This window comes from Micropterus dolomieu, linkage group LG18, assembly GCF_021292245.1.
Source record: "Micropterus dolomieu isolate WLL.071019.BEF.003 ecotype Adirondacks linkage group LG18, ASM2129224v1, whole genome shotgun sequence".
Taxonomy (NCBI): domain Eukaryota; kingdom Metazoa; phylum Chordata; class Actinopteri; order Centrarchiformes; family Centrarchidae; genus Micropterus; species Micropterus dolomieu.
The window spans coordinates 19571612-19587114 of NC_060167.1; the positions used below are offsets into that span (position 1 = coordinate 19571612).

Consider the following 15503-nt stretch of genomic DNA (forward strand, 5'->3'; position numbering starts at 1 on the left):
AATGTAGAATACGACAAAGAAGCGCCATATAGGTTTGCATTGGACAGGGACACACCTATTAATCTCACTCAACATTGTCAAACAAATGGTTCTCCATATTGCTTAGTAACACATAGAAATGAATTTAGAAATGAATGAATCAAAGATAGGTGCTATCTTTATCATGACACAGCTAAACTGCCAATTATTTTTTTATCATTTTTATTTTGATTTTCCTCAGTATAAGTACTATTTTTATAGTTAATAGTTCCTTCATAGGCATTTCGAGCTGACAAAGAGGTCCTAGAGTGGCTATCTGAGTTGGTACATGCATCGGTAACCAGGCTAAAGTCAAAAGTGTGAATGGGGATCGGGGTGAGGGTTGGAGTGGTGTATGGGCTCTAGTCATCCTCTTCATCCTCCTCATCGCTGTCCTTCATGGAGATGCCCTGCATGCCTCCTTCCCTCACTGAAGCAGTGGCCTCCTCCAAGGTCAGCCTGTTGCGCACCGTGTCGTACATCTTACTGTTCAGGGTGGAGTCGAGGACACCTTGCAGGCGAAAGTCCCGGTACTTTTTCTACAGAACAACAGGGATACATCAGCACAGCGTGGACACAAAGAATTTAGGCTGTTTTATCACCCTAACAGGTGTTATCCATCTCACCTTTGTAATCCTGATGAGGATTTTTAGCTGGTAGACGTGGAGCTGCTGATCCATGCGTTCAGTGAGCCAGGTCCCCAGCAGGTTCATGGTGGCAGTGTACCATTGCTGAAACACATAAAGACAACACTCTCCAGCAAAACACACACTCTCACACATCCTCAAGACATCATAACATGAGACTAAGCTTTAAAGACACAAATAAAGAACTGCAACTAAACATAAATAACATTAACTTTCAAGCACCCCCATGTGTGTGTTCAAACATCACTTCAATAAAACCTCGAAGCTGCTTTAATACATGTGAGACTCATTTTACCAGTGTGTGTGTATATATATATATATATATATATATATACCCACACCAGTTAGAGAGGATTAATGTTGAGTATCCATCCCACTTTACAAGAGAGACACAAGCTACAGGATAGAGGGCTTGTTTTAGCAGTTTCTTTTTACCATGCATTTCAAGAAAAAAATCACTTTCTCTACTTTTGATTGCCCTCGCTCTTCATTTAGTGCATCTAGTTTCAAATTTTAAAGATTTCTCTATAACTTCAAAAAATAAATGATTAAATAAGCCAAAATTTAAAGTAAAGTTTGGAAAACACATCCTTACATAGGTATGTTTATGAAGAATTTAACACTCAAAGACAGAGCTAAGCTGCTTCATTAGGACTGTGTGGGTGTAATTTGGTCAGGCTTGATTGATGGTGACAGAAGCAACAAATCTGATTGGTACACAGTAGTATGTGATGTCACCTTTTTCCAACTGAGAAGAGCATAGATACAACATCACAGAGAGAAATCTCATGTGAAAATAACCAAAACTGTTTGGCAGAAAATTGTGTGTTAGAGGAATACTTTGTTGTCTTAGGAAATAAGCTTATTCACCTTCTTGCCGAGGGTTAGATGAAGAGATCAATACCACTCCCCTGTCTGTTACCTAAATATAAAGCTACCCCCAGCAGCCGGTTAGCTTAACTTGCCTGGAGCTGTCCAAAGGTAACAAAATTCTCCTGCCAGCACCTCTCAATCTCACAAATAAACATAGAACTTGTTGTTTGGAACTTGTTTAATCAATATAAACTTCAAAGAAGAAACCCCAGGAAGATACTGCACCCAGCCAAGAAATAGTCCAGCACATAACCCCCGCAAAACATTAAATTATTTTATTTTATTATTATTATTTTATTTTGTTTTTAAACTTCAGTTTTTGTACAAATGAATGAAATGAGATATAACATGTTAATTAGTGAGTTTTAGAGCTGTTGGTAGATTGATTTTGTTACCATTGGACAGAGTCAGACAAGCTTTCTCCCCCTGTTTCTAGTCTTTATGCTAAGCTAAGCTAACTGTCTCCTGATTCATGCTTCATATAGAGTAGATAGACATGTGAGCGGCATTGATCTTCTCATCTAACTCTCTAAAGTAAGCGAATGGGCAAATTTCCCAAAATGCGTAACTGTTTTTAATGGAGGTCTGTATCACTCACAGTAAGAAGCTGACAGGTTTTCAGGGCCTTTAAATGGATTAAACACAGAGGCTAACCTACGTATACACTGAGATATTTCAGAACTAAACATGACATTGGCCCAATTAAAATTTTATCATAATGGCTGTCTAATTAAATTATATTTAGAATTAAATTTGGGCCTTACTGTTGGGCCTTACTGTTGGTTTCAGTAAATGTTCCCAACATACACACACACAAACACAAGCACACCACGAGTTTGAAACCCACACACAAATTGCATTTATACTGTTGCACTGTTGCACTCTGAAGAGCTGAAAAGAGCAATTTTAGAGGAAACACTTAGAGCACCAATACTACTGCTACTTGAAGAAAATAATAAAACAAAGGGAAGTCATAAAGCACAGACAGATTTAACTGTCTCAAACTGTAATTACCCTCTGCAATACTGAAAAATGTTCAATATCAATATTTTGTAAAAAGCCCATCAATTATCGAACGCAATTACTTAGCCTTTATAATTTAGTCAAATAGAAATGCCGAGCTACACTGAAGATAGAGAACTGCTACTGTATGGGGAATTGAAATTATAGTTTTGACACGAGTTCATTAGCAAAAGAAAAATAGAATGAAAGTGAGCAAATGGTTAGCAGGCAGGGAGCAGTGGTGCTATTTTCTTGTACCTTTTCTCTTCTTTGCTTTGGGTGGTAGTTTCCCAGACTGTAAAAGTTACAAGAGAACAGCACCCAAGTCTAATAGAAACAGTTGTCATACCTCCAATTTCATGAAAATAAGTCAACTTTAAACATGTGAGTAGGCAGGAACGCAGGAAAAGGTTGCTTAGGCCCGAATTAGAGGTGTGAGGATTTAATTTGTTTGGTTGTTGAGGTTTGTTTTGTTTGTTTTTTGTAGTCAAGGTTTATTTAGATCAAGATTAGGTGAATGGTTGAAAGGTTTGAACTTGAGGCCGGATATGCAGATGCCTGTCCACTTCACAGTCGAGTTGAGCGTGCAGTGCATGCAGACCTCGCAGGTGGGTGGGTGGGTGGCAGAGTGCGTGCTAAGGAAGACTGCTGTATGTGCAAATGAGGCAGAACTCTGAGGAGGGTCATGCTAGAAGATGTACACAGGAAGATTATTTGACTCTAAAACCATGCCAACCAACATAATGTGATAAAACAACGCAACGCAACACTAGAGATAAGTGCCACTTTTTTGAATAGAGGAGGCAGCAAGAATGGTGTTAATCAGAAAAGAGGAGATAAAAAGGATTGAAATAAATCAGTGAAAGAAAGAGAGATAAAGTAGAGCCTATGCAACATCTAGTAACGTTTTTCACATGCATGCAAATGGATGGATATGCGTTCAAATGAAAGAGAAAAACATTGACATCCTTGAGCTAAAGTTTAGTTTAAAATGCTACAACTGAAACATTCACATTTTGAGAAAATCTTCAGAAGAATTTAACATGACAGAGGATTTCGATGCAATCTCAGGGCCACACAGAGGACACAAGGGGGAAAAGTCCACACTAGAAAAACTGACAACACAGGAGGAGACAGGGAGCCGGTGTGGACCTCAAAGACAAAAGCAGACCCACTTCACAACAAAATCATGTTTGTCTGGCACAAGACTCCCGCTTCTACAGCCAACACAAAAATATCACACCATAGGGAGACCTCTCTCTCAGACATAAAAACTTCACACCACTGCCTCATAGAACTGAGAATCTGTCATACACACAAAGCCACCGCACGCCTGTAGAGACACAGGTCTGTACAAATCGTTTCTGAATGACATGAAGCACACACATCACTGCATTATGTGTCGTTCAAATCACACATGGAGGACACATTACTGTCAATGTATCCTGTTTAGGATTATGTATTTGTAAGACAGTGCTCTCTTCCCCCTCTTACACACTGGTTCCCAACCTTTTTGGCTTGTGACCTTTGCATTCATTAGTTCCAACACGTATGTGTATTTCTACTGTGAGACTTTAAGCAGTGATGTAATGTTTCCTTTTCAAATTGCTTAATTTTAGAGTCCTGCAGGCTGTTGCATCAGCTGTGTATAAGTTCAAATGTAGCTTAGTTTGAATGTGGTGAAGTGAAGTGAAGTTGTGTTAAAGAAAAAAAATGGTTAGTTACAGGTACAGGTTAGTTATGTAACGCAGAGTTGAGATAGAGGACTGCCACTAAATATCTTTCATTATGGTTTCTTCATTTCTTTGTAATCTGCCATTTATTTTATCCATTAATTGTTGTGCATTTGGTCTCTTTAAAGAATTGTGAAACATTTTGATCATAATTTTCAAAGGCCCAGTTGCTTGCTTTGTTCAGTATCACTGGATCATCAATTACCGAGCAGGTAACTGGATCCACCGCCCGTTCTCTGAACCAGGTGGTGAACAAATTCCACTTTAGGCCGTACATCTTTCTCGTGGACGGGGCTCTGGAGCTGAGCAGCGTCTTGACTGCTCCTGTTGTCAGGCCCGCCTCTAGTAACTGCGCCCCCTCAGGGGCCAGATCCATAGCTACCACAGGGCAGGGTGCGGGTGAAAGATCCGGTCCTCCGCCTGGGCGGGCCCTCGAGGAGCAATATTAAATCCGAGGACCACACTCGTGCCGGCCAAAACGGGGCTACTAGTAGTAGACTGACGCCGTCCTGACGGACCCGCTCCAGAACCAGGAAAAGCATACAGACGCAGCCTCGGCCACTTCTGCACCATGGCATCCAGCCCTAGCGGGGCTGGGCGCGAGAGGGAGAACCACAGGGGACAGTGCGCCGTCTCTCGGAACGCAAACAAGTCCACGTCTATGGGGCCGAACTCTTCGCATTATAACTCCACCACCTCAGGGGGGAGTCTCCATCAGCCCCTGTCTCGACAGCAGGTCTGCTTGAAATAATTGTTCGGCGACAGATCACTCCCAACACGGGACCTTGGGACAGGAACCAAGATTTCCTCCATACAGACAGCGAATGAAGGCACCTGCTCGTAACCCGTATCAGACGGAGCGGATTTCCCCTCGGGGAGAATCCCTTGGATTTTAGCCACCACTGCAGGGCTCTCATGTGCAGTAGTCCGGAAGGTATTATACTGGACGCTGCTTCCAGGAGACCCAACACCCTCTGAAAGTGTTTTACAGTGATGGCGCGGGCTAACTGCACTCTGGTCACTGAGGATAAAATGGACTCGACACATGCGGGAGACAAGTGGGCCCGCATCGTCGTTGAGTCCCATATCACCCCTACGAATGTAGTCCGTTGGTCCTCAGATCCATCTTCTCGGGGGGCTGTGGGCGAGAGCGCCGTCTTGCATCCCAGGTTGGTTTGGGCTCTGCTTCTGACTGCGGCAGTAGGTGCTGGACGAAGGCTGCGTCCGCCTTTCCTGAGTCCTGGAGCCTGACCGGCGGGGTAGATATCGCTCAAACGCCTCTCCCTGAGTTTTGCCGTGCTGGAACCTGTTGACGACAGCATCCACTGCTTCGCCAAACAGGCCAGTAGGCGAGAGGGGCGCATCCTGGAGAAAAGCCTTCTCTTTCCCCTGGATGCCCAAGAGATTGAGCCATAGATGGTGCTCCGTAGCCACCAAAGCCGCCATGGATCGGCCGATGGAACGGGCCGTTTCCTTGGTCACACAGAGAGCTAAGTCCGTCGCTCTACGGAGCTCAGTCAGGTCCTCCTCAGAGGGACCTCCCCCTAAGTCACAGTCCCGAAGGAGATCGGTATGCCTGCAAGACAGCCATCGTGTGCAGGCTAGCACCAGCTCGACCCGCTGCCATGTAGGCCTTGCCCACCAAATCGGACATCATCTGTCATGGCTTGGTGGGGAGCGCCAGCGTCCGGAGGGATGAGGCGAGGTTGGGAGAGAGGTAGCTAGCCAGCGCTTCGTCCACCCGTGGCATCGCTCCGCAGCTGTGCTGTCTGATATCCGTTATGTTGCCTTAGTCCAGTCGGGGGTACGTAGACAGCCGTGCAGAGAATGGTTTGTTTGTCCGGAAAAAATGGTAAGGGCCGACGCGGGGGTGGCGCTCGGTGTTGCAGAAACCGCTCGTCTAGTTTACTGCCAGCCGAAGGCTGCTGTACCGCCTGTGGCCAATCAATATGCAGGCCACAGCCCGCGTCACCACTTCCAACAACTCCTCGTATCCTGGCGAGGGCTGATGACGTTCCGTCTCCCCGAAGTCATTCTCCACGATGCTAAGCACATCTAGCTCCTCAGAGCCAGATCGTGCAAGCCTCTCCGGACTCATACCTCGAGTGGGAGAAACCGAGAAACGGGCTCCCGATCGGGGACAAGGGGAGGAGGATTCCGCAGATGAGGACCGGAAAAAGGCCTCAGCCGTCCCGGCACCCTCGGCGATCTCGCGTTGTGATCCCCAGGATCGGAGCCGCCGCAACGCCTCAGCGACCGCGGGGCCTGAGCCACGGGGGGAGCGCATCCGACCATCCTCTAGGAAGAGAGCCGCTCGAGACCTCAGCACCCTCAGGGGCAGGGCCTCGCAATGGTTCCAGGCAGCCCCCTTGAGAGCTGCCTGGGCGTGCGACATCCCCAGGCATGAGACGCACATTCCATGGGTATCACCTTCCGTGATGAAGCGCTGACAAGGGAAGACACACTGTCGGAATGGCTTCGACATGATCTGCTGCTTCGTCTCGGCTTCAGGTAAGATGATGGAGCTCGAGTTCCCTCGAAGGGGAACTGAGACTTTTGAAAACGATGAGACAGACACACACATTTTACATTCCATACTACTGTCTACATGCATAGAATGCAATTTATTTTTTGAGAAATTTGCGACAATTCCCTTGTCCAGCTACACGGAGACGGTTTCAGGTAAGGCCAGGAAGAACCAGTGCCTGGTGGCAGAGAAGAAAATCTGCTTCCTGTTTTCACCAGCACATGTGCTCAGTATATGTGAATGATGATGTGATAATGTCTTTTCAGGCATGTTAGTATGGATGGAGATTATTTCTCAGACGGTGCTAAAATGTTCATGTGTATGGAGATCGTTTCCCTAGCACCAACTGTGTTTGTCAGTCACTTAGCCTGCTCTTCACTATAGAGCAGCTTTAACTGATCGCCAAACAATTGAATGAGAATTAAAAGAGAACCCGAAGATATTCAGATAAGACAAGGAAAAGCTCAAACTCGCTCAAACTTTTTGCTTAAAAACTGAAATTTTCACAATATTACATACTAAAATTAAAATGGAATGATCAGAAAATTTATTTTCTCAATTCACAAATTGTTTCAGCTGAGAAAAACTGCACCTTTCCCGAGCAGGTGTAAGTCACTCATTATTAATGGATAGAAGAAAAACCAGAGGAAAAGTTTGTGTCTTTTGTCTTGGAAGAGATTTTTGTTGATGTTATTATTTATGTGTGAAACATGCATCCTCACGTGAGTGGAAAAACATCAAAGCTCAACAGAAGAGTTCAATAAATGATCGTTGTGTTACTAACGAGGTACAGATAGCACACATTACTTTCTCCTTTTTAATTAAACAGTCTATTGTGGGTTTCTTAATTTCTGTCACTAGTCGTAGTGGCTTTCTCTTTCATCAGAATGACTCACTGGGTAAATCACGCTCTGCTGCATTGTTTTCTATACAGTTGACTTAGTTGTAGTATAAGTTCAGATGGTGCAATAATACAAAGTACTGAGTTTTGTATGAAGCTAATTACAACGTAGCAGCATTGACTTTATACTCGAACTGGCGCAACAGGCTGCTGAAACAATTTCAGAAAGTTTGAAAAAAGTTTTGTACATTACTAGGAACAACATTTGTGTTGCAGTGATGTTTTTCTTCTTAAATCATCTTGTGACCCTCAGATTTATCTTGCGACCCCTTTGAGGGGTCTTGAACCTCAGGTTGGGAACCACTGCTCTAACAGACCAAGGGTATACAACATGTCAGCCTCAGAGTTTGACATCATTATGTCACCCTGGCCCATCCAGCTGTGCATCCACTGTGGACTGAGGCCAGTAAGGCTGAATGCCATTTATTCAGGAGGCTGACATGTTTTATGTGGAAAGTATCTGAAAGCATAGAGTACAGAGGTGAGCTACAAAATCTAAGTTGGTGTGCTGGTATGTGACTATGGATAGTTCCGTTCTTTCCAGAGAGCACTGCTTCAGATAATCCTTTTTTTCAGGATGCTTTTATGGACTCTTTGTAAATAAAAGTTTCCTTTTTTTTAATAAACAAAGGCCCAAAAGCACTGTGGCAATGCACACCAGAATGCAGAGGGCAGCAGCTAAGGTTCAGAGAGAAGAGAGACAGAAAGAGAGAGAAATGCAAGAGGGGAGAGGTACAGAAAAGCCTCTTCTGCCAGGTTGAAATACATTTCCTGGTCTCAAAATGGGACTTATCCCTCTCTGCCCTGTTGTTTTGCCACATTTTGGAAGGCCCCTCCCTTCTTGTGAGGAGGAGACGGCATCTTACTTACATCAAATAACCTTTCTATATACACCTCCTCATTGACCTTATCACGAAGCATATCCTGAGAGTGGCGCACAAAGGTCACATAGCCATCGGCCACGTCCATTCCAGGTTTCTGTAAAACGGAAAAAGAACAGGATCAGGGCTCAGGCAAACACTGGGAAATTACTCTCAGCAAAAAAGTCAGGGGGAAAAAAACACTCTTGATGATTAAAACAAAAAGTATGTTGTGCAATTGAATCCGGTAAACACACACAAGTACAGAGAGTTAGAGTGTTACTGCACTTACAGGTACATCCACATATTTAGAGGCAGCTTTCACCTGAAATTGAAACAAAATTGAGAATTTACTTAAGAACATTTTAATATCATTAGGGCTGGGTATCCTTACATTACTACATTATGTTACTATTGCCAGTTTCAATAAATTTTTTTATAATACAAATATAAACATGTTTTTGTACAAACCCCTTTTTCTATTTAACTAAAAGACAAACTTCATTCAAATGTTACAACTGGCTGTCCATAGAATTAGTAAAGATAAAAATATAATTATGAGGAAGCATTTAATGCCAGCTTAAAGTACTGCAATACTCTATGGACAAATGTTGGTCAGTATCGAAAAACTATTTAAGGTTCGATGAGCACCCCTAAATATTACTAATAATTCTAAAGAATCCGCCCATTAAAGTCAATATGTAAGTGAGGGACTGAATAAAGAGAAGCGTCCTCTTACCGTGAATGAGAGGAATGAGGAGAAGAGAGTGCCTTCGTCATATCTGGAAATCTTAGCCAAAACACCCTCCAGAATGGCAACAAACTGAAAAACAAGGGAAAGAACAAGGAGTCATCGACAATTTAACAAAACTACAGTCTACAGCCATACTAGTGGCACTGCTAACGTCAGTATGCTAACATGATGACAATGCTAACATGCTGATTTTAAGCAGATATAATGTTTATACCACGTTCACCATATTTGGATTAGTATTTGCTGATTAACAATAAAGTATAACTGAGGCTTAATGGAATGTCATTGATTTTGCAGATATTTGAGTCATAAAACAATGTATTGGAGAAACTGAATATTTGTACAGAATTATATGGCAATCCATCGTATAGTTGTTGAGATATTTCAGTCTGAAAGAAAGTGGAGGAACCAGCCCGCAGACGCACCAACATTGCTGCTAGTATGGCTAAAGATCACAACTTATTAATTAGTATTATTAGTAGTTTAGTATTAGTAATAAGTAGTCCTGTTTTTTCTTGTGATTGGCTGACAAAGTAATACATTGATTGTCACAGCTGATATACAGTCGCACCTTTGCAACCAGAAGCTGGATCATGTCTTTCACACTTTCCTCAATCAGCTCATCTATTTGGGTGTGGTACTGTTTCTGCAAGAAAGGGGGAAAGTGTTAAGAAAACATCAATTCAGCAGAGCATTTTTGCATATATACATTTAATAAATTGTCTTTTTTTAACATGCAGTCTCAGCTCCAGGTGAAGTTTTTACCTCTTGGCCCATCTCCATTGCGCACAACTTAGCTGATTGGTCCTTGGCATCCACCATCACGTTGAACATGGTGCATAATGTTGGAGAAATGCGGAAATCTGTGGACTTACTGCTTTTTGTCAGCTTGGACTCAAATGCCATCCTGGTGCTGTAATACAAGTGAAATATTTATATAATAATATAATAGTTAAAGTGTTCATTCTCAACCTTTGGAGCATCTAAGTATTTCTGTCAGTCTGTCTTCTCATGCACACTAACACACCGCTTGACGCAGTTCTCGATCATGTTGCTCGACATGAGCTGGATGCGACTCTCGAGGTGTTTGGCAAACTCGTCCTCAGGCCAGTGCAGGTCCCTGATGAAAGTCTGGAGGGCGTCCAGCTTCCAGAATAGGTCCTCTGATGTCCCGGAGCCGTTACTGCCATTGATCCAAACACACACACACACAGGTCAGAAAACAAAGGTCACTGCTGTAGAGAGGGGGTGGGAGAGGAGGGGAGGGAGGTGTTGTGGCAGGTGCGGGGGATGATGCTGCTCCTCCACAACTAAACACAGTCAGTTCTCACTCCGACCATATACTGACTGGTCCGTCCAAATGTCTGTCTCAGTTCCTGTTTGCTCAGGTGTTTCTGGACAGTCAGTGTATGGGTAAAGAGGAGCGAGCAGGGTTTACTGTTACAAATCAATAACCATGCTGCAGGGTATGATTATTGACTGGGATGTGAAGTGGCCACATGCAGGTAAAGTCACTGCAGATACAGCAGCTAATCACACTGTGTCAAGACAAAGGAGTAGGGAATGGCGACGTGAGGGAGGGCTTGTAAAAATAGCATTTATTGTCTCTTTCCACAAAAAAACCCCTCCAAATTCATCATCACAGGCCCTCTCTCAACGTGCATGTCCCCAGGCTACTGGGGCCCCTGGAAGAACTACAAACCATGCAGACCGTTTGGGGCACCCTGAGTAGAGCTCATTGGGAAAATGCCCGCAGGAGAGATGTGGAGTCAGGAGAGGAGGTGAAAAAACGGAAAGAGGTCTGGACACCATCTACCCAGCCTCTCCACGCTATCGCCTCCAATCCAACACAACTCTCCGAATCAGACTACTAGCAGGCGGTCAAGGTCAGAGATGAACCTAAGGCCACGTACGATATACAGTGATATAAAGCAAATGTCAGTGGACGACAACTCTGGGGAGATACATATTTCGTAGAACGGAGATATTGACTTGCAAATGTTTTCAAATTCCGGGACATATTCTTGCACAGTAAATCCCCAAACAGCTTCAAAGCAATGTATTATATCAATATATGTAGATGTGTTGTTTTTGGTTTTTGGTTTTGGCCTGTATCTCCACACCTCAGCTCAACAGCATGCATGTTGAGACAAATGAGAGCGTTTCAGCCTCTCATTTTAGAAAGCAGAACCCCATCTGCTCTAACACCTCTCAGAGTGCTCTTGGCATGAACATGGACATCACAACGTATTCACATAAGATAAAACATACTGTAATGGATCTTTGTAAAATTAGATTTTGTGTAACATTTCATTTCAAGTTGGAGACATACAGAAAAAAATGTTGCTATACTTTTTTTTATTTCATTGTTTCATTTTTGAATGATCTTTGGCTGAGGGCATCTTCATACCAAGGCAGTCTCTGCTTGCTTAATATTTCTAAAGTAAACTAGTTGAATACACACTCAGAGTCATATATAGCAGCCATCCATGACGGGGTAGAAAAGCTAGGCATTTGTGGAAGGTTAACTGATAGTCCTGCTACTGGCACTGGCAGATTTGGTACTTTGGGAATTTGGAGGTTCACATTTGGTAGATTCACATTGGGCAGATTACTTGTTAAACTCCTGCAGAAAAGACAGACAAAAAGAAAAAAAGAATCCATAACAGTGGTGTGGGAGTTGCAGAAAGCCATGTAACACTCATCATAAAAGTAACGCAAAATCTGAAATCAGGTGAAGACAGGAATGTACAGTAGCACACATAAACAAGACCGACAGTAATTGTCAAAGACGAAGACCTACAGTGTAAAGAGGGCTGGACTCAGGATGCACACATATACTGTATTAAATGCAGTTGAGAGGGAGAAGCAACAAAATACTGAAAAGAATAAACATAAATACAGAGAAGAAAAAAAACCTTTTACCTTAAAATTTAAATATAATCTTTGCAATAAAAAAGGCAAAAGCAAAACATGTGAAAGCCACAACAAATGAATTATAACAGCAACATAACCGACTGGAGGCCTTTTGTTTCTGGCAACATGTCAAAGCACACATTATGAAGGTTAGTTCACAAAACCAAACAACAGACATATTAGGTGTTGCCCTGACCCCAAAGTGTCGGAAAGAAATTGGTAAGACACATACATTAGCCAAAGACTATTTTCAGAATAAATAACCTATTTCTTTCACAGAAAAAATAGGTTATTCAGCCCACTCTTGGCTCATTCTTTAAAAGGGAACCTACAGGAAGCCTTGGTGAACATTACAGCTGCTCTCGCAGACTTCTCAGCCTCCACGCAGTCACTCTGTCATCTGAATATGAAAGTCTTGCATCTCCAACCATCCTACAGCCTAGCTATAAAGACAAAGGCTCCTTACTTTACAGGCTCCCAGGACTCTCGCTCAAAGCCCTTGTGAATTGACTGTGCGATGGAGGACTCCATCAGATCCACATATCTAACCACCAGAGGAGCATACAGATCCTGAAGGTGTTTGTGGAACTTTCCATTGCACAGATGATCTGTGCGGAAAAAAAAGAGGTAGCGACAGGAAAATATTAGTGTCTTTGTTGAAGCATGAAAAAAGGGGCTACAAAATCAATGCGGGGCAAGTGTAGGAGCTTACAGTCTGTGCGGAGGAAGTCGTTGAGCAGCTGGAAGAGGGGGAAGCTGTCCCAGCTCTCAGGGGACTGGATCTCCAGAGCGGCATCCATGTCGATGGCATAGAGGGCCAGGAAGTTTTCTGCATGCTCCACCATGAGGTCTGTCCACCATGCAAACGCCTAGAGACACAGCAGGGGGGAAAGCAAACAGGTGAACAAGGGTTCCAGTTAAGAGATGAGATGACATAAGGAAGAAAGACAAGGAAGGAGGGAATAATACACGCAACTGGAGCTCACCGGGTCTTCAAAGGAAATACTACTGGCGTCGTGTGTATGTTAATGGAATAGTTCAACATATTGGGAAATACGCTTATTTGCTTTCTTGCAGAGAGTCAGATGATAAGCTTAATACCTCTCTCATGTGTGTCCATTAAATATGAAGCAAGAACCAGCAGCCAATTAGCTTAAAGCATAAATACTGGAAACAGGGAAACAGCTGGCCTGGCTCTATCCAAAGGTTAAAAAAAGTCCACTTACCAACAGCTCACTAATTAACACTTTATATCTGGTTTGTTTAATCTGCATAAAACCCAAGACATTTTTTTGAAATAACACTACAACACTTTTACGGGGAGTTACGTCCAGGAAGTCGCTGCGCCCAGCCAAGAAATAGTCAAACATGTAATCATACATAACATTAAACAAACGAGATATAACTTTGTGAGCTGAGTAGGCGGATTTTTTATTTATTTGGACGGAGCTCGGGTAGCTGAGTCCCCTTGCTCCCAGTCTTTATGGCAAGCTAAACTAAGCGGGTGCTGGCTATAGCTTCATACTTGACTGACAGATATTAAAGTGGTATTGATGTTCTCATCTAACTCTTGGCAAGAAAGTGAAAGTGTGCAATCCCCTACAATGTCAAACTATTCTTTTAAGTATGCATTAAATGACCTCTGCTCTTGTGTTTAAGGAGGGACTGTCTCCTGCTGTATGTGGACTTTGCCGAAATTGGTGGGTATTTCCTTTCAAACTGTTTTCACAGAAAGAAAAGGACATATCATCACACCTGTCTGTATTATTTGTGTATATTGTGCGGCATATGTGCGTGTTTCCTATCGCATACTCTTGAGATATTATCCACTGCTCTTATTGATTTGGACCTTCAGGTGGGACTTAATGTAAATTAAGTTTATATGTGGTGAAAGAATCACACAATAGGGTTGCATGTCCGTGCATTGTTATAGTCATGATAGTATCTATAGTTTTAAGGGAAAGGTGCTTTTTTCATGCAAATGTGGAGCTCTCTGCATGCTTTTTCTCTCAAGCTAAGAGATTAGCGGGTCCACCATTCACATCACTGACAAACCCATAGCCTACTAGATGTGAATGTGACTCATGCACATCTTCAACTAGGCAGACCAAAGACTGCAGCACGCAGCATATCTAGTGTTGGGGTGTGTTTGCTCCAATTAGTTAAGTAAGTCTGAGATTCAGCCGACCGTTTTCTAGCACAGTCAGGACTTCCGCGCCCTTTGACAGCAGAAGTACAATAGTTGCTTTGCTGGCAGTCTTGGCTTGGCTTATTTGCTTATCATTCAGACTAATATGTTGCCAAGTTCAATAAGTGAAGCTTGATCTTTCCAAGTTATGCTGCATGCTTTATTTTACAGTTTTTCAGTTATATTCCCATTTTGGCTCAACCACCACAGTGGCAGTCAACACCTTACTTACCTGTCTACTTACCTGCCCACTATCAAACATTTAAAAAGCTTGACAGTTCTAGTGTTAAAGAAACAGGCAGCAAACAAAGCTCTTCTCCATCACATTCAAGGAGAGATATCTCTTTTGGTGGACGGGGGAGGTTAAAGGGGAGGACTTTAAAAGCTTCCAACAGGTGAGGGAGGGGGGAAACGCTCAAAGGTCGGCAGGCAGAGTGGCCTCCAACCTTTGACAGGAGTTAAGGGACGCATACAGGACCCTGAGAGCTCTAAGGACGACCGGGTGTTCAATCAGACAGACTATTGTGCTGTTTCAAAGCAGGCGTGTCAAGGGACAATTCCTGAGGGAGTGTACTGATGCTGAGGGGGGAGTAGACTTGGCATCATCTACTGGACATGCACAGAGCATTATGGGAGTTTCCCATTCAACTTTACTACATACCTCTTTTCCCTGCTTGAACAGTCACCAATCATATGACAGTGAGAACACAGGAAGATGTACAGAACAATAATGTATTTTTGAGGCATTTTCTTCTTCTTAAAGGGTTTTTAACTAAGAATAGACAGCAGAGAGAGATGGAAGAGGAGAAGCTGGGGAAGTAATGCTTGAACAAGTGTGGACTGTGAAATTAATTGTTGGATGGAGGGGAAACAAATGTTTATGGTGGATCAAACTTCAACGGTTCACATGGAGCATACTTTGGGAAATTTACTGGTTCAGCATGCTTGGAGAGAAAGGAAACCTCTTTATGGCCCGATGAACATGCTTTATGATCACATTTATGTTGCGCAAGCTACAGTGCCTTTTCATTTTTAAACAAGTTTGCTCTCACATCTGTGCCTACAAACCCACCCATTGCTACAG

General features: G+C 43.1%; 1 protein-coding gene across 13 annotated transcripts in view; it reads right to left on the reverse strand.

The window, feature by feature from the left end:
• Positions 1–220: 220 nt before the first annotated feature.
• The window catches only part of cadpsb (Ca2+-dependent activator protein for secretion b), a 66399-nt gene continuing 51116 nt past the window's right edge, over positions 221–15503 (reverse strand). For 4 of the 13 annotated variants that reach the window (XM_046076149.1, XM_046076144.1, XM_046076142.1 and 1 more), the window contains 10 exons: positions 12944–13100; positions 12698–12839; positions 10343–10498; positions 10081–10228; positions 9887–9961; positions 9301–9384; positions 8854–8886; positions 8572–8679; positions 645–749; positions 221–557 (listed from right to left, as the gene is read on the reverse strand). In XM_046076149.1, the coding sequence (XP_045932105.1) occupies positions 381–557; positions 645–749; positions 8572–8679; positions 8854–8886; positions 9301–9384; positions 9887–9961; positions 10081–10228; positions 10343–10498; positions 12698–12839; positions 12944–13100 (1185 nt within the window). In that variant the 3' untranslated portion in view covers positions 221–380. Of the gene's footprint in view, positions 558–644; positions 750–8571; positions 8680–8853; positions 8887–9300; positions 9385–9886; positions 9962–10053; positions 10229–10342; positions 10499–11779; positions 11942–12697; positions 12840–12943; positions 13101–15080; positions 15090–15503 lie in introns of all 13 variants that reach the window. The other 9 variants (XM_046076140.1, XM_046076138.1, XM_046076141.1 and 6 more) reach the window with 6 other exon arrangements.